General features: G+C 54.0%; 1 protein-coding gene across 5 annotated transcripts in view; it reads right to left on the bottom strand.

Annotated features, from left to right (window-relative positions):
* The window catches only part of FAM168A (family with sequence similarity 168 member A), a 150,822-nt gene that overhangs the window by 5,985 nt on the left and 121,290 nt on the right, over positions 1-23,547 (bottom strand). For 3 of the 5 annotated variants that reach the window (XM_077341216.1, XM_077341218.1, XM_077341217.1), the window contains 4 exons: positions 12,172-12,297; positions 7,371-7,513; positions 2,381-2,555; positions 665-795 (listed from right to left, as the gene is read on the bottom strand). In XM_077341216.1, the coding sequence (XP_077197331.1) occupies positions 683-795; positions 2,381-2,555; positions 7,371-7,513; positions 12,172-12,297 (557 nt within the window). In that variant the 3' untranslated portion in view covers positions 665-682. The remainder of the gene's footprint in view (positions 1-664; positions 796-2,380; positions 2,556-7,370; positions 7,514-12,171; positions 12,298-23,547) is intronic. The other 2 variants (XM_077341219.1, XM_077341220.1) reach the window with 1 other exon arrangement.

Here is a 23,547-nt window from a genome sequence, read left to right as displayed (position 1 = left end):
CCATGGGTCAGTTTTGGTTTAATTTCTGTGAAAGAACCCTTGCCTAATTTTACGGTTGGGGGTCACCACAACAGGAGGAACTGAATTAAAGGGTCGCGGCATTAGGAAGGTTGAGAACCCTATTCAACTGGCAAAATAAAAAAGCAAACAAGGAAACTCCCCGGTAGCAGGAGAGGATACCTCCAGGCACAGCCCAGCCTATCTAATCTAAATCTAACTAAATAAATCCTGCGGGAACCCAATTTCTAGTTGTGGGTCAGGCTGGGCCTCCTTGGATGCCGGTAACAGGGAGAAGCCACCAATGAGGAGAAAGGTGATTTGGTGAATGCAGGGTTGTCTCCCTCTTTTTTCTTCCTCCCCCTGCTACCATGGGGGCAGGGTGACAAATATAACATCCCTACATTTCCAGGAACCCCACTCCTGAACTTTTGGTGGACACAGGGCCCTGCTCGAAATCTGGATCCAAGCGGTCTTGAAACGCACACCCCCAGCCTAAAAACAGCTCCCTATTCTCCTGTTCTCTGGACGGCTTTCTGGAACAAAATCCAGAGCCCCCGGTCCTAGGGACACGATAACCGTCAACCTGCCCAGAAAGGAACGTTCCGGGTGTGGAGCTCCCTCGTTCCGCCCGCCCCCACCCCAGCGGCCCCTTCCCCGCACTTACGTGGCCTGGCCAATGAGATTACCAGTGTGGAGGTACGTAGCTGTAGGTGGGGGCCCCCTGAGCCCTGTACGTCGGTACCGAGACTGGGTGGGCCCCGATGGCATTGTGTTGTGGGGTGGTCAACAGAGTGCCTGCAAGAGGGAAGAGAGAATCAGGGCCGGAGCAAGCACTGGCTTTCACAACAAGCAGCAAGCGCTGAACCAAGATCCCCTAAGGACTGGGATATCGTACGGGAAAATAACGCGGAAGATTGTCACAAGGAGTATAGTGATAGGTTTTTGTCACACACACACACACACACAAACTTATTTCTTCCATTCCTGTGCTGCCATGTATATGTATTGCTTTTATCCTTCTGCTCTCCTGTTTTCTTGCTGCGATACAGTTTTAAGGGAAGGGTATTGCTCCTATAAACATGCTTATCTAAGCCCTTTGAAGTTGGGAGAACTGGTTAGGATTCGCATGCCGTCATCCCGTTAATGAGGAGAGGAAACAGGTGGACTTTTATAATTGGGAAAATTCACAGGCTTTTGGGCTTCGGTAAGATAAGGAGTGCACGGATGACGCATCCCTGGGATGAGAAGTGGGAGAGAGAGAGATGTCATCTGGCCAACTGTGTTTATGCTTCTGCTTTGAGCATAAAAAGGTAGCTGTTAGCTGGATCGGGGAGCTCAGCAGAGATCTGGCGCCGGATGCTCTGCACCTTATGGCCCAGGGGGCTATATCTCCGCTATCGTACAAGGGGGGCTCCCGGTAGCTGATAAGAGATTAGCGATATCTTGTGAGGTATGTATGAATGTTGTGATATTGTAATACAACTGCCTGCTAATTATAAGTAGAATCATAGAATAACAGAATAAGAAGGCTGATTCTGTGGAGGTTCAAGGGGGTGGCAGGTGACAGTGGAGGAGCGAGAGGGTTGTGAGTGTCCTGCACAGTGCAGGGGGTTGGACTAGATGACCCAGGAGGTCCCTTCCAACTCTATTAGGATGTGATTCTAAATTCTGTCTCAACATCCAGAAGAAGTTCCGACAGTCAGAGCGGTTTCTCAGTGGAACAGGCTTCCTCGGGAGGTGGTGGGTTCTCCATCTTTGGAGATTTTTAAGCAGAGGCTGGAGAGCCATCTGATGGAGAGGCTGATTCTGTGAAGGCTCAAGGGGGTGGCAGGTGACAGTGGAGGAGCGAGAGGGTTGTGAGTGTCCTGCATAGTGCAGGAGGTTGGACTAGATGTTCCATGAGGTCCCTTCCAACTCTAGGATTCTATGGTTCTAAATATATACACAGTGGGGAAAAGGAGCAAGAGAAAATACAACTAAGGCTACGGTGGTAGGTGCCACGAAAACAAAATTATCGTATTAGCACAGTTCTCTAACGTCGAATCAGAATTGCTGCTGGGCAGTGGCCCCACCTGCTCCCTCCCACTTTCCAAATACACCTGGGAACTGAGAAAGGGCACCCTGTGTGAGATCCCTGGGGTAGAGATTAATGCAGGCCAGGTAATTTGATAGCATCCAGAAAAGAAGAGAAAAAAACAAAGCGATTTATGTAATATAACATCGTGCTTTGCTAAGCTTCCATGATCCGAGATCAGGAACGCACCTGAGGCCAGGAAGAGAAAGGTGGATTGTGTTAGAGCAGACTCAGGACCCGTCTAATTCAGCCTCCCTCCTATCGCCATGGTTACTGACACGGCCGTCCGTGCCCTTCCGTTCTCACCTGCTGACATTGCCATGGTGGTCCCGGCCACCATGCCCATGGCCACGCCGTTGGTCCTGGGGGCCGCCACGGGAGCCGGGTAAATAGCTGAAGGGATGCTGTTGGGCTGGACCACGGTGGTGTGATGGATGACGTGCGGCTGGGCCGCGTACACAGGCTGTGTGTAATATGCTCCCTGCGTGGAAGAGTGGGAAGAAACCGATTTGTCAGCAAAGAGCTATTGCAAGAATTCAGCCGCGCATGGTTTCCGTTCTTCATATCCCGCTTTTCTGGCCTTCGCTCAAAGCAGCTGACACCTCCATGCAATTTTAAGATATAGACTGAGGACCAAATTGTGGCAAAATGACCCTGCCCCCCCTTTCTGGCTATTTCAAAAACACGCAGGTTTCCCCCTCTGTGCTGTGGAGAGAAGGGAGGGGCGGCTAATCACTTGCTCACCTCCTTTCAAATACAGATTGGCCTAACCAGGAAGCAGGTAGCTGGAAGGGGGGGGGAAGTTTCTTCTTCCCAGATCCCCCCCCCCAGGAAACACAGGTGCTTCCTGTGGGAGGTGAGAGAGGTACGTCTGCTGCTGACCACAGGTAGGACGTCTCTTTTGCTAGCTGACCATCAAAGTAGGAACTGGCTCTCACTTAGAAGAAGAGGTGAGCAGCCATCTGCCAGGTGAGCTGAGGAACATGCATTGAGAACTGGGAACCTTTTAAGCAAAGGCACCTACCCTGTTTTTAATATCAAATAGGGTGTGTTTTAGCAGAGGGACGGAAGGATTATGGTTCATTCCATTTCTTTTGACGGTTTTGCTTCACTCTGTGCTCTGCTAAAGATAAGGACCTTGTCCTGTATGAATCCGAAACGGGCCGTAGCCCTCTGACCACATTGAGCTTCCTGTCCCAAAAATGCTAGCTGAGTGCTAGGGGAAGACCCAGGATCAGTGGAAGGAGCTTGGCAACCAGCTACTCTTCTGGGGGGGGGGGAGTGCACTTTGCAGTAAATTGTCCCCACAGTGCTCATGTACAGGGGCTGTGAGAGACACAGAAGCCAGGCCTCAGGAGTGAAAAGAGTCCTGCTTGCTCCCAGTTGGTGGCCCTGTACTATGTACATGTGGTGGCTGTATATTACCCCAAGAGACCTTTTGCCACCCTCCTGGTTGAAATATCAACAACTCAACAGTTATTGCACAAATATGAATTAATTCGAGTAAAACACGAGAAGAATTGAGAGTCCTTTTTAAATACAACGTTGTCTCAAACAGTACAAAATACAAATATTTCAGATAACCAACCATGGCTATAAAATACATGGACGTGTAAATAATACAATGGGAAAAAGTCACCGGTCCAAGCTAATTTTCAGTCACAGCCTTCTTTTATTTTATTGTTTGTTTACTTATTACTTTGTTTGTTTGTTTATTCAATTTTTAGCCTGCGTCTCTCAGACAACTTGAGGTGGGTTACATCAACAAACCCATTAAAAACTCTCCTCCATTAAAAAAACCTCACAACCCCGGCAAAACAAGATAGCTAAAAACTTCCCTCTACTCACAGCCAAACCCCAGGGAGGGTCACTTGCTGTTATAGCGTAGCCTGTGGGGGGGCCTAGATCTTAATCCTGGCCTCAACCGAAGACCTGGCGGAAGAGCTCCGTTCTGTAGGCCCTGCGGAACGCTGACATCTCCGTCGGGGTCCTCATTGATTGAACTGATTGACCGAAATTCAAACTGGTTGAAATTAAATCAATGAAACCAAGCAGGTTGGAGCTCCGAATGGCTGCCAAGGCCCTTGACTGGCTCCAAGACTTAATAAGGCGACCAAATTAAGCTGCTCCTGCATATAATTGCTTCTTTCCATTTGGAGCTCTGACCTGTTTCATTGATGGAAGAAGTCTGTGGCCAAAAACCAGCTTGAACGGGTGGCTTTTTTGAATCGTGTTACTTATATTGTGGCCTCTTAGTAAGGCAGCAGAAATGTTGTCTGAAAGCTCTGCCCATGAGGCTGGGAGTTCGATCCCAGCAGCCGGCTCAAGGTTGACTCAGACTTCCATCCTTCCGAGGTTGGTAAAATGAGTACCCAGCTTGCTTGATGGGGGGTAAACGGTCATGACTGGGGAAGGCACTGGCAAACCACCCCGTATTGAGTCTGCCATGAAAACGCTGGAGGGCGTCACCCCAAGGGTCAGACATGACCCGGTGCTTGCACAGGGGAGACCTTTACCTTTACTTATATTCTCTAGCCATTGTTGGTCGTTCTTTCTTGATTAGGACATTACAGGAGGCAATGGAAGACGACACAATAGAACAGAGATGCCTATAAGGATGCCAACATCCAGGCAGGACCTAAAGATCTCCTGCCATTACAACTGAACTCCAGGCAACAGAGAGAATTTGCTGGGGTGGGGGTGTTGCTGCTTTGGAGGGTTGTCTCCATCACTTAGGGGTGGGTCACAGGGGCTCATGGGAACTGTAGTCCATGGATATCTGGAGAGCGAGCCACCATTTCACCATTTGGCCACCTCTGTTAGAGCATCACATCTCTGCTGAGATCCTTGCCTTCCCCCAGCTCCACCCCGAAATCTCCAGCCAGTCTCGGCCACCCTATGTGCCAACTAAGGAACGCGCCAGTAAAAAGACAATGGCTCTCTGCCTCGGGGCTCTCCAGCCTTTCTGAGCCTGCGGGGGCACCTGTGAAATTCTGATAAAGGGTGGCGGGCAATGCCACATGCCAGGTGGCGAGACGGATACTCAGTGAAGGCCCTTGTGGTGTTCCGGCAGCTGGTGCCAAAAGCCATGGGTTAAAAAAAGAGTCTGCACAGACAGTCAGATCTCCAACAGCCAATCAAAAGTCCTGCTGGGCAAAAGCTCCACTTGGCCCCTCCCCAGCTCTGCCTGCTCTCATTTTCTGGCACAGGGTGGGAGTTTAAGAGCAGAATTTCATAGCAGCAAAGACCCCATTTCCTGTGGCTGCTTGTAGTTTTGAGAAGGGCAAGGCACAGGGCCCTCTGAAAAGTACAGCTGCTGTCCAGCTGTCCAGGAGGTTTGCCCGGGAGAAAGCAGACTGGTCGGTACTCCGGTCCCAGGGAATTTCCGATTTTAATGTTAACCACCAGAATTTCGGACTGGCCCAGAAGCAAGCAGCACAGTCCTTTTAAAGGGTGCCGACTGAGCGTCAATTTATTAACTCTCCTCTGACATTCTGCCGCCTCCAAGCGTCTGTTCATCCTGGCCGCTGCGTTGTTTGACTTGGGTGGAAAGGAGGGAGCGGACGCCGAATGCCGTCTGCATACTGATGACCTGATTCCCAGCTCCCGGATGACCTCAGACAATTTTGTGAAGATAGACTCAGAGGATTTAAACAAAGAGCTCTGTAAGAACCTACATTGTGTGGCATGAGAACCTAAGAACTGCCCTGATGGATCAGACCAATAAACCATCCAGCCCAGCATCTCGTCCAACACAATGGACAACCAGTTCCTTTGGAGCAGCGGTTCTTTCACAGAACTTAAACCAAAACTGACCAATGGCATGAAGATCAATTGTTCACGTTTGTATATAAATTGGTTTTTTTCCGGGGTTTCTCAGTTCAGCTCTGCCTCTTGTCCCACCATGCTGATCTCGCTCTTTTCCGCTGCTCCAGACAGACGAACGCTCTCTCTCGATCTACCCCGCAAGGCTGTTGTGTGGATGGCGCCCCCCCGGTCAAGCTGCTTGCCCTGCCACAACCCCTGCGAAAGGGTCATTCAACCCCCAAAGGGGTCCCAACCTCCAGATTGAGAACCGCTGCCCTAAGTCAATGAGAACTGCTTGGTGGCTTGGAAACCAGACTGGGCATCTGCTCAGGCATGCCAAAGTTCAATCCCCGGCAACTCCAATAGAAATGATGGGAGAGTGGGTGATGGGAAACCCCTCCCCCTTGAATCTCTGGAGACCCACTACTGGTCTGGGTAGACAAGATGGACATTGTCGGCCTCCTGGTTTGGGTGCGTGGCATGTCTCTGCTGGCTCTTCTAAGCCACGATCCACCGGGTGGCCCATGTTTCAGACAAGTGGGCAGCGTCCTTGCCCAGTGGGATTTGGGGAGGGACACCACCTGGAAACAGCCGCTGCTAGAAGAGCCATAGAGCTGTGAACCTCCCTCCAGGAGATGGGCACAAGTGCGGGTCTTTTGGTGGATGTTTACTGCGAACCAGCAATAAAGCCATTGCGCAAAAAATATAAATATACAATAGGCTCTCGAAAACTGTTGCTGGTGGAGGGGCCGAGGCTGTGGCAATGAGGGCTGGTGGGAGTCTGGGGGTTGGGTGGGTGGGTGGGTGGGAGGGGCACACGGGGCTTGGCTGAGTCTTCCCTCCAGCAGCAAGGCCGGCCACAGCAGGATTGGAAGTCAGCCGGACTGGCGGCGGTTCTGCGGGGTCTTTTTAACTGGAGATGCTGCTGGGGATTGAACCTGGGACCTTCTGCCTGCCAAGCAGAGGCTCTGCCCCTGAGCTATGGCCCTTCTCCATGGCTCTCCAAGGTCTGAGGCTGAGGTCTTTCCCCTCCCCTCCTGCCTGGTCTTTTTCACTGGAGATGCTGCTGGGGATTGAACCTGGGACCTTCTGCCTGCCAAGCAGAGGCTCTGCCACTGAGCCATGACCCCTTTCCATGGCTCTCCAAGGTCTGAGGCTGAGGTCTTTCCCCTCCCCTCCTGCCTGGTCTTTTTCACTGGAGATGCTGCTGGGGATTGAACCTGGGACCTTCTGCCTGCCAAGCAGAGGCTCTGCCACTGAGCCATGACCCCTTTCCATGGCTCTCCAAGGTCTGAGGCTGAGGTCTTTCCCCTCCCCTCCTGCCTGGTCTTTTTCACTGGAGATGCTGCTGGGGATTGAACCTGGGACCTTCTGCCTGCCAAGCAGAGGCTCTGCCACTGAGCCAGAGCCCCTTGCTGGAACACTGCCGAATACTGAATCCGGCCCTTGGCCTATCAGTGCCCCTCCCTCCTCCTGCGTGGCCACGCACCTGGGCATACAGGTTCTGCTGTGGGTAGGCACTTCGGATGGGGTACATCGCAGTTTGGTACGGGTTTGGAGACGGCGAATACGGAGGAGGGGCGCTGTTACTCTGGGTAGGCGGGACCTTGTAGGGGGTTCCGGCGGTGTACCCTGTGGAGGAGACAAGGAGCAAAAACGGCATTAGGGAGATCCGTGCCAGTATCTTCAACAGCGTCTTTACTGGTTAAAGGTCTGGCAACGTGAATCCTGCAAACATTTAGACCCTGGCCATGATCCAAAGGGAAGCCTCCTTGCGCAAAACACATGGAAGAAACGGGAGGGCTGCTGCAGCAGTTCCTGGTGGGTAGCGTCCTTTTCGTTATCTTTCAAGAAGAGCTGTTTTTTTAATACTTTGCTTTTTACTACCCGAAGGAATCATAGAATCCTAGAGTTGGAAGGGGCCATAGAGGCCATCTAGTCCAACCCCCTGCTCAACGCAGGATCAGCCCTAAGCATCCTAAAGCATCCAAGAAAAGTGTGTATCCAACCTTTGCTTGAAGACTGCCAGTGAGGGGGAGCTCACCACCTCCTTAGGCAGCCTAAGGAGTTTCAAAGCAGCTTCCAATCGCCTTCTCTTTCTCTCCCTACAGCAGACACCCTGTGAGGCAGATGGGGCAGAGAGAGGGAGAGCTCTGAGAGAACTGTGACTGGCACAAGGCGAGGCCAGAAGAGAACTGAGTGGCCCAAGGTCACCCAGATGGCTGCCTGCATGGGGAGGAGTGGGGAATCCTACCCAGTTCTCCAGATTAGAGGCCACCGCTCTTAACCACGACACCAAACAGAACGTATTCTGAAATTTTAGTCAGCCACAAGAACAATTTTTCCCTTTTTTTTTTTTTTTTGCAGGACTGGAAAAATCTCCGGCATCTTTCCAAGCAAATGCAAATATCGAGGCAAACTATCGACCTGCACAGCAGAACAAGGCCCTGTAGAATCATAGAATCATAGAGTTGGAAGGGACCATAGAGGCCATCTAGTCCCACCCCCTGCTCAACGCAGGATCAGCCCTAAGCATCCTAAAGCATCCAAGAAAAGTGTGCATCCAACCTTTGCTTGAAGACTGCCAGTGAGGGGGAGAATCCACACATTATTTCAATAAAACAGATTTGGGTGGGTAGCAGTGCTGATTTTCTTCTTCTTCTTCTTCCCCTTATGAAAAAGTGTGAGCAAATTGAGGGTGAGATTATACCAGCCATGGTGTGCCCTGGTTTATGTGGAGTTAGAGAACATCGGTGACTTTGGGGAATCACCCAGAGGACGGTGCAAGAATCAAAAGTGCAAATATATGTGACCCTGAGCATGGTTCTCTCCAGCGGATCAGACCTAGTTGGCTTCATGCTATCGCAGTGGCTAGATTCAGGTGGGTCGCCATACTGCTCTGAAGCAGAAGAGCAAAGTTTGAGTCCAGTGACACCTGTAAGGCCAACAAATTTCAACAGTTCTTGTGTGCAGGCACGCTCCTTCAGATGCACGGACGAAATCTCTGGGGAAGTGCTCATGCACGCAAAAGCTCACCCCCAGAATTAAACTTGGTTGGTCTTGATGGTGCCCCCTGGACTCAAACTTCATTCTAGGGTTTGCACAAGGCTGTGAACAAGCACTGCACTGGAGCCTTGAGCGGGGAGGGAAATGAAGGAAACCAAGAATCTAGCCCCCCCCCCCCTATATATACACACTTTAGGAACTGGAGTTTGTGTTGATCGAAAGAGAAATCTGAAGGTAGAAGGGATAGGAAGGATAGGATAGTTCAGCACGGTTTCAGAATTGCATTTTGCAGATGCTCAGAGATGGCCCACATCTTCGCAAACCCTTCCACCCTCTTGCTAGATCAACCCTACTGCGTTTATCACATGCACACAAACGCTAGCCCCAAAAGGGTGCAAAGAGTTGTTGATCAAAGGGAGCTTTGGCTCTCAAATGCTTATGCCCCTGAGGATCCTGTTGTGTGTCTCTTAGGTTTTATACCCTGCTTTTCACTGCTCCAAAAGAGTCTCCAAGCGGCTTACAGTCGCCTTCCCTTCCTCTCCCCTGTGAGGTCGGTGGGGCTGAGAGAGCTCCAAGAGAATTGCTCTGTGAAAACAGCTCTAGCAGGACTGTGACTAGCCGAAGGTCACCCAGCTGGCTGCATGGGGGGAGGAGGAGTGGAGAATCGAGCTCTGCTCGCCAGATAAGAAGCCGCTGCTCTTTAACCACTGCACCAGACTGGCTCTATTACAATGTGAGCACAACAAAAAAGAGATTCTCCTTTAAAAAGAAAGGAAGAAAATCAGAGGAACTGCTGGCCGTATTTCACAAAAGAAACCCCTTGCTCTGCAAGAGGAAGCCCCCCATGAACGGTCCCAGACTGGCCCCAGGATGTCCCGCCTCCTGCCCTGTACCTGAGCCAATAAACCGCCCTGCCTCTCTCTTGTCCAACCCTGACCCGGTAAGGCCACGGGAAGGGGGAGATGAGTCTGCGCAGGACGCTGCTCCACCCCAGTGACTCGCGGTCCGAGAGCACATAAAGAGCATCAGTTCTGTGTCCGAGCATCGGTTCTTCCTGGCTCACCAAGGATGTAAATCCCGCAGCACATAAAGGCCACGAGGTACATTTGCTGAGCTCCCCAGGGGGTTCCGCTTGTCATTTGGTCTTGCACAAAAATTACTTGAAAGAGCAGCTTTGTGTCTTTGTCCACAAGAAGTGTTGCCTTGCTTTTTTATTCATCCCGGACTGAATCGGAGCAGGGGTCCAGCGTGGTTCTGCATTCACTGTTCCCTGATACAGAATCGGAGCTGCGTGCAAGACCCAGGTGGCGTGGAGGGGAGAGTCGGATTAGAATCCAGGAGACCCAGGTTCGAATCTCCCACTCAGCCACGGAAATTCGCAGGGGGGCCTTGGGCCGCTCACACGCTCCGGGCCTTGCCTACCTTGAAAGGTTGTTGTGAGCATAAAATGGAGGAGGGGGTAAGCCGCTTTGGAATCATAGAATCATAGAGTGGGAAGGGACCTCCAGGGTCATCCATCCATCCATCCATCCATCCATCCATCCATCCATCCATTTGGACTTATTGCCCACCACTCTCATGACTGGCTCATGGCAGGTTACAGTATGTCCATATTAAAATCCCATTAACATACCTCCATATACAACAGACTCCTAAAAACATTTAAAAGAACATGGCGGACTGCACCCCACTAACTTCTCAAAAAGAAAACTAATATAGCAGTGAGAGGAGGGAAAACAGATCACTATGGGGGGCCCATCAGATCTTCCTTCCCATGCTGGCCTCAACCATAGACCTGGCGGAAGAGCTCCCTTTTGCAGGCCCTGCGGAATGGAGAAAGCCCAATGCAGGAACTCACCTGGAACTACCTGCCCACCCACAGTGACCCCAATTCCATGCCCAAGTGATCCCCAAAAATCTCCAGAATCCAGCCTGGCCTGGAAGGAATTCTCCTAACATCCCACAGTGTCAATTAGCAATTCTCTGGGTCTGCAAGGAGGGGCCACAAGAGACAAACCCTGGCACATCCCTTCCTGCCCACCCACTCCCCATCTGCCTCAGTTTATAAAATCACCAACAGGTGATACCTGTGTGATGAAGGGAGGTGTAGAGGTGCACCCAGAGGTATGTTCCCTGCCTCCCTACCAAACTTTCCGAGCCCACAAGGCGCCTTGAGAATTTCGAGCAGAGGGTAAGGAGCGCCCCTCCAAAATGGCTACCACAGGAGGCGGAGCCAAATGAAAATGGCAGCCACTGGAGGTGGAGCCAAATGAATACCTTCCTCATCACTCCTCCAAGGAAGCAGGGAATTTGGAAGGGGGAATGAAGCCGCACGCTAAGGGAAGCCCAGGGGCTCTCTGGCCCTTCCTGTCCTCTGGGGGAGGGAACCCTTTCATTTGAAAGAGGGCAGCCGAGACCAGAGCACTGCCTTATTTTGGAGCCACGTCCTGAAAAGTTCAGCAAGCCCCGAGAGAAGGACTGGGGGCCATCATGGTGGCCCCAGGGCCAGGTTGGGCAACCCTGCCCGCCTGCCGTGGGGCTCAGTTCTACTTGCTGCTCCGGACTCTACGCAGAGCAGGTGGGGCGGCTGCATGCCGGCCCTTCCTGCCCTCTTCCTACCAATGGGCCCGATTCTCCTTGGGGGGCGTGGCCGGCATGGATGAGCTACAACAGGGGAGGGTCGTGCAGCAGAAGAGCTGTCTGCAGGAGCACGTCCTGAACATCGCAACCCGAATACCCTGGCTTCCAGCGGGGAAGCACCGGCCTCCTCCCGTTATTCCTTCTGCCATTTAAACGCGAAAGGGAACTGAGGCAAACTGACGAATGCAAAAACAGGCAACATAAGCCCCCCTCCTCCAAATCAAAAGATCAAAGGGGAGGGGGAACAGAGAGAGAGAGAGTACAGAGAGACAGAGACAGAGAGACAGATAGAGAGACAGAGAGTGAGAGAGAGAGACAGACAGAGAAAGAGATGAGAGAGAGAGGGGGGATAGAGAGACAGAGACAGACAGATAGACAGAGAGAGACAGAGACAGAGAGACAGAGATAGACAAGAGAGAGACAGAGACACAGACAGACAGACAGACAGACAGAGACAGAGAAAGATAGAAAAGAGAAAGATAGACGAGAGGGGGGAGAGAGAGACAGAGAGAGAGACAGAGAGACAGAGACAGAGAGAGAGGATAGAGAGACAGAGACAGAGAGAGATAGACAAGGGAGAGGGAGAGGGAGAAGAGAGGAGGCAAATCCACCCACAATAACCCCAGAAGTAAAGTTCTATTTACTGAATGCTGCTGATGCGGCTTGGTAAGCTCTGTTCTCGGTCCCAGTGTCCACTGGGAGGTGAAAGGTACCCTCCGTGGCACAAGAGGAGGAAGTCTGGGGCCAGGCCTGTTTCATCAGAAGCGTCGCTTGAGTGAAGACAGAAGAGAGGTGTTACCAAGGGAACAAACAGCCGGGACGGCAATCACAACGACCCTGCAGTGTCTAGTTTCAAGACTCCCTTCGGGGAGGGGGGAGGTGAGGCTTCAAGTTCGCTTCTGGAGAGGCCGCAAGCTTTGGGGTGGGGGACACATTGGAAGATCTTTAGGGTGTTTCACACCATGCCTGGCTCTGAATCCGGCCCTTGGCGTCCTTGTCAAGGCCAGAATGGGCTACCCCTGAAGGGTTTTCCCAAGAAGAAGAAGAGCTGGTTCTTAGATGCCGCTTTTCTCTACCTGAGGGAGTCTCAAAGCGGATTACAGTCACCTTCCCTTCCTCTCCCCACAACAGACACCCTGTGAGGGAGGGGAGGCTGAGAGAGCCCTGAGATTACTGAAGAAGAAGAAGAGTTGGTTCTTATAGGCCGCTTTTCTCCACCCGAAGGAGTCTCAAAGCGGATTACAGTTGCCTTCCCTTTCCTCTCCCCACAACAGACACCCGGTGAGGTATGGGGCTGAGAGAACCCTGACAGAGCTGCTCTGTGAGAAGAGCTCTAAGAGAATTGGGACTGGCCCAAGGTCACCCAGTTGACTGTGCATGGAGGAGAAGAGGGGAATCACACCCAGTTCTGCAGATTAGAAGCCGCTGCTCTTAACCATTACCCCACCCTAGCTCTCTAGGGAAATGCCAAGGGGGAATGCCAGCCCTCTCTCCCCTCTTCTTTTTGGAGAACAAAGTTTGAGTTCAATGGCCCAATGATTCTGTGAAGGTTCAAGGGGGTGGCAGGTGACAGTGGATGAGCGAGAGGGTTGTGAGTGTCCTGCCTAGTACAGGGGGTTGGACTGGATGACCCAGGAGGTCCCTTCCAACTCTATGATTCTAAATTCCATCTAAACCTCCGGAAGAAGTTCCTGACAGTGTGAGTGGTTCCTCAGTGGAACAGGCTTCCTCGGGAGGTGGTGGGAACGGAGGGAGGGAGGAAGGGACAGAGGGAGAGAGAGAGAGAGAGAGAGAGAGAGAGAGAGAGAGAGAGAGAAGAAAAGAAAGAAACCCGCCAAACTGATAAAATGCTACTTAGCTGAAACCCAACAGAGCGCATAGCCTGAGATGGAGAGAGCAGCTTGGAAAGAAGCTATTTCATGCATGGGTTTCTTCACACGGCCATATGTAAGCCATTGTCCTTGTTGATACGTTTAAAAGGCACTGAAATAGATATGCAACTAGAGACCCACAAAAGATTTGGCTGGCTAGCTTCAAATACATGAATTTTGGCCCTCCCCCTCCCTCCACTTAATCTTCCTGACCTAGAATTCCCAAGCACCCATGGCTCCTTTACTGGTCTCCAATGCTCACCTCCTCTGACCCCAAGGTACAGCAACAAAGTGGCTGCCGCAGGGTGGTTGCTGCAGGAGGCAGAGCCAGCCACAAAACCATCGCCACAGCTCCACATGAGTCACGCAGTGCACAGCTCCTATCCTGCTGCAAATTTTCATAGAATCCTAGAGTTGGAAGGGACCTCCTGGGTCATCCAGTCTAACCCCCTGCACTGTGCAGGACACTCCCAACCCTCTCGCTCATCCACTGTCACCTGCCACCCCCTTGAGCCTTCACAGAATCAGCCTCTCTGTCAGATGGCTCTCCAGCCTCTGCTTAAAAATCTCCAAAGATGGAGAACCCACCACTTCTGGAGTTTCTCAGGCTTCGAGAAACCTCAGAAGTGGAGCAATCGTGCATAAGAATATGGTCAGGAAGCAGAGCTGTGGACACGCCCACCTAGGTAGGGCCCCTCCCCTTCCCGCTCCTCCCAGGCCCATCACTGGCCACTTTGGTAGGGGGGGGGGGCAGGACAACATGACCACATACGGTCACATCCCTCGATAAATGTTTAACAAATTAAAAAATATATATCAACCATTCATTAATGGTTTTCGCCGCAGCATCTTATCTGGTTTTTCGACGGGGTTTTGTATTGTATTTAATATGGTTTGATTTTTGTGCCTGTTTTAAGGGGTTTTATGGGGGTTTTAGTCAGAAATTGTAACCCGCCTCGAGCCCTCGGGGAGAGGCTGGCAATACATTTAAATAACAATAACAATAACAACAACAACAATAACTCCCTCCCATTCAGGAAACCCTTCTAGGGCCGTCAAGAAACCCCTGGTTGAGAAAGCCTGATCTAAGCTAATGAATGCAGAGAGGAAAACCAAGAGTTAGTTCGACTTTAGGGGCCTTCCATTCAGTCTGTGTGTGTGTGTGTGTTTGTGTGTGTGTGTGAGTGAGATAATGGATGACCTGCATTATCGCCCATTCCATTATTAATATTACAAACTGGGCAGGAACCAGCCTCGGTGGAAATTAAAACGTACACTCCCCTGATATTGAAATTGCACAAATGGAACAACAGAAAGGCCCACCCGCAGAAAGCAAAAACCCAGCGGGGAAAGGCATGCATTGTTAGTTTTTAATCAAGAGAGCTGCTAGGCCTGGAAAGGCACTTCGCCCGGCCCGTAATGAAACCGTTGCTTGTATTTTAATAAACCATCTTTTGGCCCGGGAGGTTCCTGGCACGCAAAAGTCTCGGCCCCGCAGACCAAGGGGCTAGGACAAGACTCCCTGGCAGGCAGGCCAAAGGAATGGATGCTGGGCCAGAAATCCATGTTGATGGCTTTGACCTGATTTGCATCTCTTTTCGGCAAATGCTGAGAGACGGGGAGAGGAAGACCCCTGTACAAGAGGCAGGTGGCTTGGCTGAAGAAGAAAAATTTGGAACCCCAAAGGAATGGGTTGTATAGGTTGCCACCCTTCAGGTGTCGTGGTTCGGTCCTTGGTGGCTTGGGAACCAGACCGAACCCCGCCATCAGAGGCGCCCGCGATCACGGAGGTAGGGCATGGTGATCACAGGCAAGCCGGCAGCTGGGCGCCCCACCCGATCGTTGAGGTGGCAATGGCCGCTAAAGAACCTCAATGTCCCCCTCCACCTTTTGACAAGGGCCCGGAGATGGCCCTTTGTTCCAGGAAAATGGGCCATCGGGAACCCCGGAAAACCTCGCATATGTGCATGAGTCATGATTGTATCAGCATGTTCCCTCCGGAAGTACTGGGTGGGGCAATACAGCCAAAGGAGGTGGGTTTTGTATAAAAGAGAGCTTCCACCTGGAGTTCGGTGGAAGCTCTTACTCCATACCAGCGGACTCCACGTTGCTGAAATAAAGCTTGTTCCTGTTGTATCGTCCACCCGGCCTGGCGTGACGTTTTCTTCAAGGGGCACCCTGTTTTTTCAGTTAGCAAGCGGGTTCCCGACATCGTAAGAGCTTCCCCCCGAACTCCAGGGTCGGCATCGCATCCGAGCGCTTATCGGGACGGATCCAGAGATGGCGTTTTCAAGCAACGAGGCGGTCTCGACCCCCACGAACCCCGGGAACATGGGTTTAATGTCCCCGGGAGATTTCCTCCGAAAATCGGGGGGCCAGGACCAGCTGTCCGGGACCCCGAGACCCTCGGCAGCGGCGGCCAAGGGAAGGCGCCGGGCCATGGGGTTCCCAAGCACGGCGGGGAGCGCGCCGAGGTCTGGGGGGTTGGCCCCAACCTGGGACACCCAGCTGAGGCAGGCGCTTCGCCCGGTAAGACCTGAGGAATCCCTAGAGGACCTGCGGCGGGCCATGGCGGACTTGGCCAGGCGCTTGCAGGCAGCTGAAGCCCGTGAGCAAGCTCGGGCCGGGCCCGGAGGGACTGGTAATACAACGGCGGAGGGGATCGCGTCGAGTGAGGACGCCTCCAGCGACGAGGACGAGCCCGGCACTGGTGAGCGGGCCCCGGACCCCGACCCGGAGCAGTTTTCAGTCCCGAGTAGGCGAGACGGCCAGCGGAGAGGCGAGACAGCAGAGGATCTCGGGGGAGCAGGTGAGCCGACGGGGCGGCGAGAGCCGGACCAACGCAGGAGCGACGTGCAAGGCAGGGAGCGGCACGGCGTCGTTGGGCAAGTTGGTAGCCGGTGGAGCGGAGCAGGACGAGACGGCGGACGCCGAGAATCCCGGATCCGGAGGGGGTCGGACTACTCTCCAAAACGTTCCCCCCCAGAGCTTAAGGCGCGTTTCGACGGGACGCCGGACGACCTCCCGCAGTTCCTCCTCCACGCGCTGACGCATGCCCGGAGATATGGAGACCGGTATGAGGACTCCGAGGACTTGGTCTGGGGGGTGGCCTCGTGTCTCCAGGGCAAGGCGGGTCAGTGGTACCTGGGGTTGGCCGAGCGCGGCGACCCGGCAACTCAGGACCTGCAGGACTTCGTGGTCGCGCTCCGCCGACGATTCCAGGACCCCCAGGCTGAGGACAAGGCAAAGAGTCGGATCAAGGGACTTCGACAGGGTACTAGGGGGGTTATGGACTATATAGACATTTTCCGGAGGGAAGCAGGCAAGGTGTTCTCCTGGAACGAGGAGACCCAAATCGAGTACTTCCGGGAGGGCCTTAACCCGAAGCTCAGGGAATGGGCCGTGATCAAGGGGACGGAAGAAGATCTGTCTACACTGGAGGGGTGGTGTTTCGTGGTCGCCAAGCTGGAAGCCAGCCTGGGTTGGGCCGCCGCACCCCCCCCGGGAGGCCAAAGGCGGGTCAGCCGAGGCGCCAAGACCGGGCCCCGACAACTCTCGCCCCAAACGACCCCCGAACCCCGAGCGGGAAAGGAGACGCCGGGAAGGACTGTGCCTGAAATGCGGGGGGTCAGGACATTTCGCAGCAGCGTGCCAACGGCAAGGGGGGGAGGACCGCGGGCTCTCCCAGGGGGGAGGTGCGACACGCCCCCAGCAGGCACGCCGGGCGGAGGACCTCCGCAACGAACCGGGAAGCGTCCAGGCGACGGGAAACGGCCAGGACCTGCTGTAGACGGCGCCGGGCAGCAGGTCCCGCGGTGCGAGGGAAAACCCCTACAGCATGAGGCGCGACCTCCGAACGTGGTAATTTTAGAGCTCCGGAACCCGGAGAACGGACTAAGTTGGGTGGGGGAGGCTCTTTTGGACTCTGGATGCGACCACAGCATGGTCCACCCCCAGATAGCCCGGGCTTTGGGGCTACCGAAGCGCATTCGGAAGGTTCCCCTGGTTTTCGTCCAGATGGACGGCAGCCCGATTCAGGGGGGACCTTTCGGGGAGGAGGTGGGTCCTATCGCCATCCACATAGGGGACCACCAAGAGCTGCGGTGGCTGATCCAGGTCCCCGTAGCGGGATATCGGGCGGTGTTGGGCCTGGATTGGCTGAAGGAACACAACCCCGTGGTGGACTGGCGGGCGGGGACCCTGAAGTTCGACTTGACGGTGGGTGCACGGCATCGGGTCCCCCGCGAGAATTCCAGCCACAAGAGGACGGCGGCGCGTCCCAGGGGAGCGGCGGCGGCGCAGCAGGAGAAACCAGAGCCCGAGGTCCCGCCAGAGTACCGAGACCTCGCAGCCGTTTTCAGCGAGCGGGAAGCGGACGAGCTACCCCCACACCGCCGCACGGACTGCGCTATCAACATCCCAGAGGGGGCGGTACTGCCCAAAGGGCGCATCTACAAAATGAGTGAGGGTGAGCTCAAGGACCTCCGGGAGTTTTTGGAAAAAAATCTGGCCCGAGGTTTCATCCGGCCCGCTTCCAGTCCCATGGGAGCTCCAGTCTTGTTCGTCCGGAAAAAGGATGGGTCCCGACGGCTGTGCCAGGACTACCGGGGCCTCAACGCCATCGCAGCGGGGAACGCTTACCCCCTCCCGCTGATCCCGGATTTGCTGGCCCGGCTGGGCAAAGGGACTCTGTTCACTAAGCTGGACCTAAGGGAGGCGTACTACCGGGTACGCATCCGGGAGGGGGATGAGTGGAAAACGGCGTTTAACTGTCAATTGGGACAATTCGAATTTAAAGTGATGCCGTTCGGTTTAAGCGGGGCACCTGGGGTTTTCATGAGTCTAATTAATGAGGTGTTGCAGGACCTTCTGTTTCAGGGGGTGGTTGTTTATTTGGATGACGTCCTGATCTACAGCCAAGATCCCCAAGAGCACGTGACCCTGGTGAGGGAGGTGTTAAAGCGCCTGCTGGCAAACCACCTATACGTGAAGCTGGCTAAGTGCGAATTCCACCGTCCCTCCCTGGACTATTTGGGCTACCGCATCTCAGCCCAGGGCATAGCTATGGACCCCGAGAAGGTGCAGGCGGTGCTGGACTGGGAAAGGCCCCGCACCCGGAAACAGCTACAAAGCTTCCTGGGGTTTGCTAATTTTTTTAGAGGCTTCATCCCCAGATACTCCTCCGTAGTGGCTCCCCTCACGGACTTGCTAGGTACCAAGGGGAGAGGTCCTCGCGCCACGCGGCCCAGCGCAGCGCTCGGCTGGAATGAGAAATCGGAGGCAGCGTTCCTGGCCCTCAAGCAAGCTTTCGCGTCTGAGCCCACGCTACTGCACGTCGACCCAACCCAGCCGATGGTGGTACAAGTCGACGCCAGCGACGCAGCAGCCGGGGCGGTTCTCCTGCAGCGAGACCAGGCGGGACAGCTGAGGCCGGCGGCCTACCTCTCACGAAAATTCGCCGAAACGGAGCGGAACTGGTCTACCTGGGAGAAGGAGGCGTTTGCGATTAAGTTCGCCCTCACCGAATGGCGGCATTGGCTGGAGGAAACAGAGGAGCCGTTCGAGGTCTGGACAGATCACAAGAATCTGGAGGCGCTCCGGCAACCGCGATCCCTGAACGCCAAGCAGATGAGGTGGGCGGAGTTCTTTTCGCGGTACAATTTCAAGCTGGGTCACATCCCCGGCAAAGAGAATTTCCTCGCGGACGCCCTCTCCCGGCTGCCGCATCATGGGGAGGGGTACGCTCCCTGCACCAGGTCTGTGTTCGGTGAGGAGCAGCTGGGACGGGGGGTCGTCACTAGGCGTCGGGCCCGGGGGGAATGGGAGCCCGACCCGGCGACCGCCCCGCTCCGAGACCGCCTAGTGGCAGCCTACGGGACAGACGAGGAGCTGGCTGAGCTCCGGGACTCTTTGATTTTGGACTCCGGTCTCTGGCGGAGGGGGGAGGCTGTCTACGTCCCGGAAGGGCTACGACGGGAAGCCCTCAGCCTCTGCCACGATGCTAAGACCGCCGGGCACTTCGGTTTCGTAAAATCCTGGAAGTTGGCCCGGCGGCGGTTTTGGTGGCCCAGTCTGCGGCGGGACACAAAAGCTTACGTCAGTGGTTGTCCTGTCTGCCTGACCTGCAAGCCGGGGGTTGGCAAGCCGAAAGGGCTGCTGCACCCGCTCGAGGTCCCGACCCGGCCGTGGTCAGTGATCTCCATGGACTTTATAACAGACTTGCCTCCCAGCAAGGGGAAAACGGTGATCTGGGTGGTGGTAGATCTATTTTCCAAACAGGCCCACTTCATTCCTTGCGCCAGTGTCCCCAGTGCTTCACAGTTGGCTCGGATGTTCCTGGATCACGTGTTCCGACTGCACGGGCTGCCGGACAAGGTGATTTCCGATCGGGGCTCACAATTCGTGTCCCGGTTTTGGCAAGCTTTCCTGCGCCTGTTAGACATCGAGCAAGGGCTGAGCTCCGCTTACCACCCCCAGACGGACGGGCAGACCGAGCGGGTTAATCAAGTACTGGAGCAGTACTTGCGGTGTTTCGGTTCCTATCATCAAGACACCTGGGTGCCCCTGCTCCCCCTGGCCGAGTTCGCGTACAACAACGCAGACCACAGCAGCACGGAGATGTCGCCTTTTGCCGTCGTCTACGGGACAGACCTGAGACACTTCCCGGAGCTTGGAGAGGTCCCCGCCCGGGAATCGGCCGACCTTCGCGAGTGGGGGAAGCGTGCCGGGAGCTGCTGGAAGTCGCTGCAGGAGCAGCTCCACAAAGTCAAGGCAGCGCAGAAAGAGGACGCCGACCGGAAGAGACGACCAGCTGAGGAGATCCGACCGGGGGATCGAGTTTACCTTTCCACCCGGAACCTCCGGTTGAATTTGCCCAGCAAGAAGCTAGGCCCTCGGTTTTTGGGGCCTTTCGAGGTCTTGGCCCCGATCAACGAAGTTTCGGTCAAGCTCAAGCTCCCCAAGAACCTCCGGCACATCCATCCCGTCTTTCACGTGAGCCTTCTAAAAAAAACTCCGGACGGTGACGTTTGGCACCCCGTGTTTTCCCCGCCAGCGCCCGAGGTCCTGCCGGGGGGGGAGCACCACGAGGTGGCGGATATCCTGGACTCTAGACTCCACAGGGGGAAGTTGCAGTACCTCGTGGAATGGAAGGACTTCGCTTTGGGGGACCGGGAATGGGTCTGGGCAGCGGACGTCCTTGCGCCCCGACTCACTGAACGTTTCCACAAGCGGTATCCTGGCCGTCCCGGGGGGTTGGAGAATGGACCTTTGGGGGGGCAGAATGTCGTGGTTCGGTCCTTGGTGGCTTGGGAACCAGACCGAACCCCGCCATCAGAGGCGCCCGCGATCACGGAGGTAGGGCATGGTGATCACAGGCAAGCCGGCAGCTGGGCGCCCCACCCGATCGTTGAGGTGGCAATGGCCGCTAAAGAACCTCAATGTCCCCCTCCACCTTTTGACAAGGGCCCGGAGATGGCCCTTTGTTCCAGGAAAATGGGCCATCGGGAACCCCGGAAAACCTCGCATATGTGCATGAGTCATGATTGTATCAGCATGTTCCCTCCGGAAGTACTGGGTGGGGCAATACAGCCAAAGGAGGTGGGTTTTGTATAAAAGAGAGCTTCCACCTGGAGTTCGGTGGAAGCTCTTACTCCATACCAGCGGACTCCACGTTGCTGAAATAAAGCTTGTTCCTGTTGTATCGTCCACCCGGCCTGGCGTGACGTTTTCTTCAAGGGGCACCCTGTTTTTTCAGTTAGCAAGCGGGTTCCCGACATCAGGTGGGGAAGGGCTGTGGCTCAGTAGAAGAGTCTTGGTTTTGCATGCAGAAGGTCCCAGGTTCAATCCCTGGCATTTCCACGTCAAAAGGACCAGGAAGTAGGCGATGTGACCTCTGCCTTAGACTTGGGAGTGCTGCTGCCAGCCTGAGCAGGAAATACTGTTAGCAGTCAGACCTCTCCTCCCTCTCAGAGCCAATTTACAGCTTAAAGAGCCAGAAACATCCTTCTCTATACAGTGTCCCGAGTGCAGGGCACTGCTTAGACCAGGGGTAGTCAAACTGCGGCCCTACAGATGTTCGTGGACTACAATTCCCATGAGCCCCTGCCAGCAGGGGCTCATGGGAATTGTAGTCCATGAACATCTGGAGGACCACAGGTTGACTACCCCTGGCCTACAGTGGCTGAACAATGGAGAACGGCGGCTGAGGCCTTCATGAGAACATCAGAAGACCTCTGGTTTATTAGATTACCATCCTTCAGTCTGTTCTAACCCAGGTGAGACCTATGAGGGAGAATGGATGGATGGATGGATTGAGGATGAATGGATGGATGGAGGATGGATGGATGGATGGATGGATGGAGGATGGATGGATGGATGGAGGATGGATGGATGATGGATGGATGGATGGATGGGTGGATGGAGGATGGATGGATGGATGCATGGATGGATGGATGGAGGATGGATGGATGGATGGGTGGGTGGGTGGATGGATGGGTGGATGGACGGATGGGTGGATGGACGGGTGGACGGATGGATATCCCAGGATGAGCCTCTGTGCTAAAGGGTACAAGACAGAAGCAGAGTTAATTAAGTAAAATCCCAAGTTCCTCCGAGGACACGGGGACAAATAAGAATGGCCAATAAACTGCATGAGCTATTTGAATCAGTCTGCATGGGAACAACTCAACTGTTCTGAAGAATAGTTCCAAAATAAAAAAGGCATTATTTGTTAGGGGAGGAAACCGTACACTGCACCTGGTGACACCCCGGAAGCAGCATTGTCCCTTTCTCCAAAGAGGCCTTCCTTCTACCGTGAAGAGCATACACCTGTCACAGGAAGGCTCCAGCCACCCGGTTTATCACAAGCCCCCAGTGTTAAGAGGAGCCACTTTTACGGAGGGGTTAGAAGGGCATAGTCAGATACGGTTTTAATTGTTGGAGTCTGTTGAGTTACGTATATTGATGATATATCCAGTACGGTTTTTAATGGGGTTTTAACTTCGGACAAACAAGTCAGACATGAGAGTGGCGGGCAATAAGTCCAGTAGTAGTAGTAGTAGTAGTAGTAGTAGTAGTAGTAGTAGTAGTAGTAGTAGTAGTAGTAGTAGTAGTAGTAGTAGTAGTAGTAGTAGTAGTAGTAGTAGTAGTAGTAGTAGTAGTAGTAGTAGTAGTAATTTGTCAAAAGCTTTTTTTTTCATTGACGAATCTGATTTATGAACAAAAACTTTGCATGCCTGTAACAAGATACTTCGGCCTGCTGGATGCAGATTACAAATAATTAGCAGGACCAAAGATGAGGCTTCATGTCTTCCATTTTGATACCACAGGATACTTGTGATGAGCCCCCCCCCCCGCTGCATCAACATCCACAGGTCCATTGAGAAGATTAGGGCAAAAGGCCCTAATTCACAGGGTCGGTGCGCAGATGAAACGGAGAAAGGGAGGACGAGGGAAGGAGAAAAATGTCCCAGAGAGGTGGGGAACTCAGAGCCACAGAAGTCTTTGGAAGATGCCATGGCTACCAAAACACTCCCAGGCCCAATCCAAGGTGCTGGTTTTGACTCTGATATCCCCAGACGGCTTGGGACTGGGATATCCGTCTTCTCCTCGAAGCTAGCTTGGCGTTGTGGTTAAGAGCTGGGGCCTCTGATCTGGAGAGCTGGGTTTGACTCCCTGTCTCTCCACATGCAGCCAGCTGGATGACCCTGGGTCAGTTGCAGTCCTGATAGAGCTGTCCCTACAGAGCAGTTCTGCCAGAGCTCTTTCAGCCCCACCGACCTCACAGGGTGTCGTGGGGAGAGGAAAGGGAAGACGACTGTAAGCCGCTTAAAGATTCCTCCGGGTAGCGACGGATGGGGTATGAAAACCGACTCTGCTTCTTCTTCTCTAGGTTCCTGCCCAGGAATTAAGACTAAAGGGAGAGGCCCTCTGGATTGCCTTACTGACCCCAGAACCTCGCCTGGTGGGCACACAAGGGGGGGGGGTTCAGTGGCAGCCGAAATAACCTGCCCGGGAAGGTGCACCTGGGCCCTGCCCTTTTTATCGTTTGGAGGCATTTGATTAAAGTCGTCCTAAATTGTGATTTTAAATTTGGGGTTTCTGCCTTTTCTTTGTATTGTAAGCTGCTGTGAGCTCCATGGCGAAGAA

The sequence above is a fragment of the Paroedura picta genome, chromosome 6 (genome assembly GCF_049243985.1).
Source record: "Paroedura picta isolate Pp20150507F chromosome 6, Ppicta_v3.0, whole genome shotgun sequence".
NCBI classification, from domain to species: Eukaryota; Metazoa; Chordata; class Lepidosauria; order Squamata; family Gekkonidae; genus Paroedura; species Paroedura picta.
This window is presented reverse-complemented; position numbering and strand designations above follow the sequence as displayed.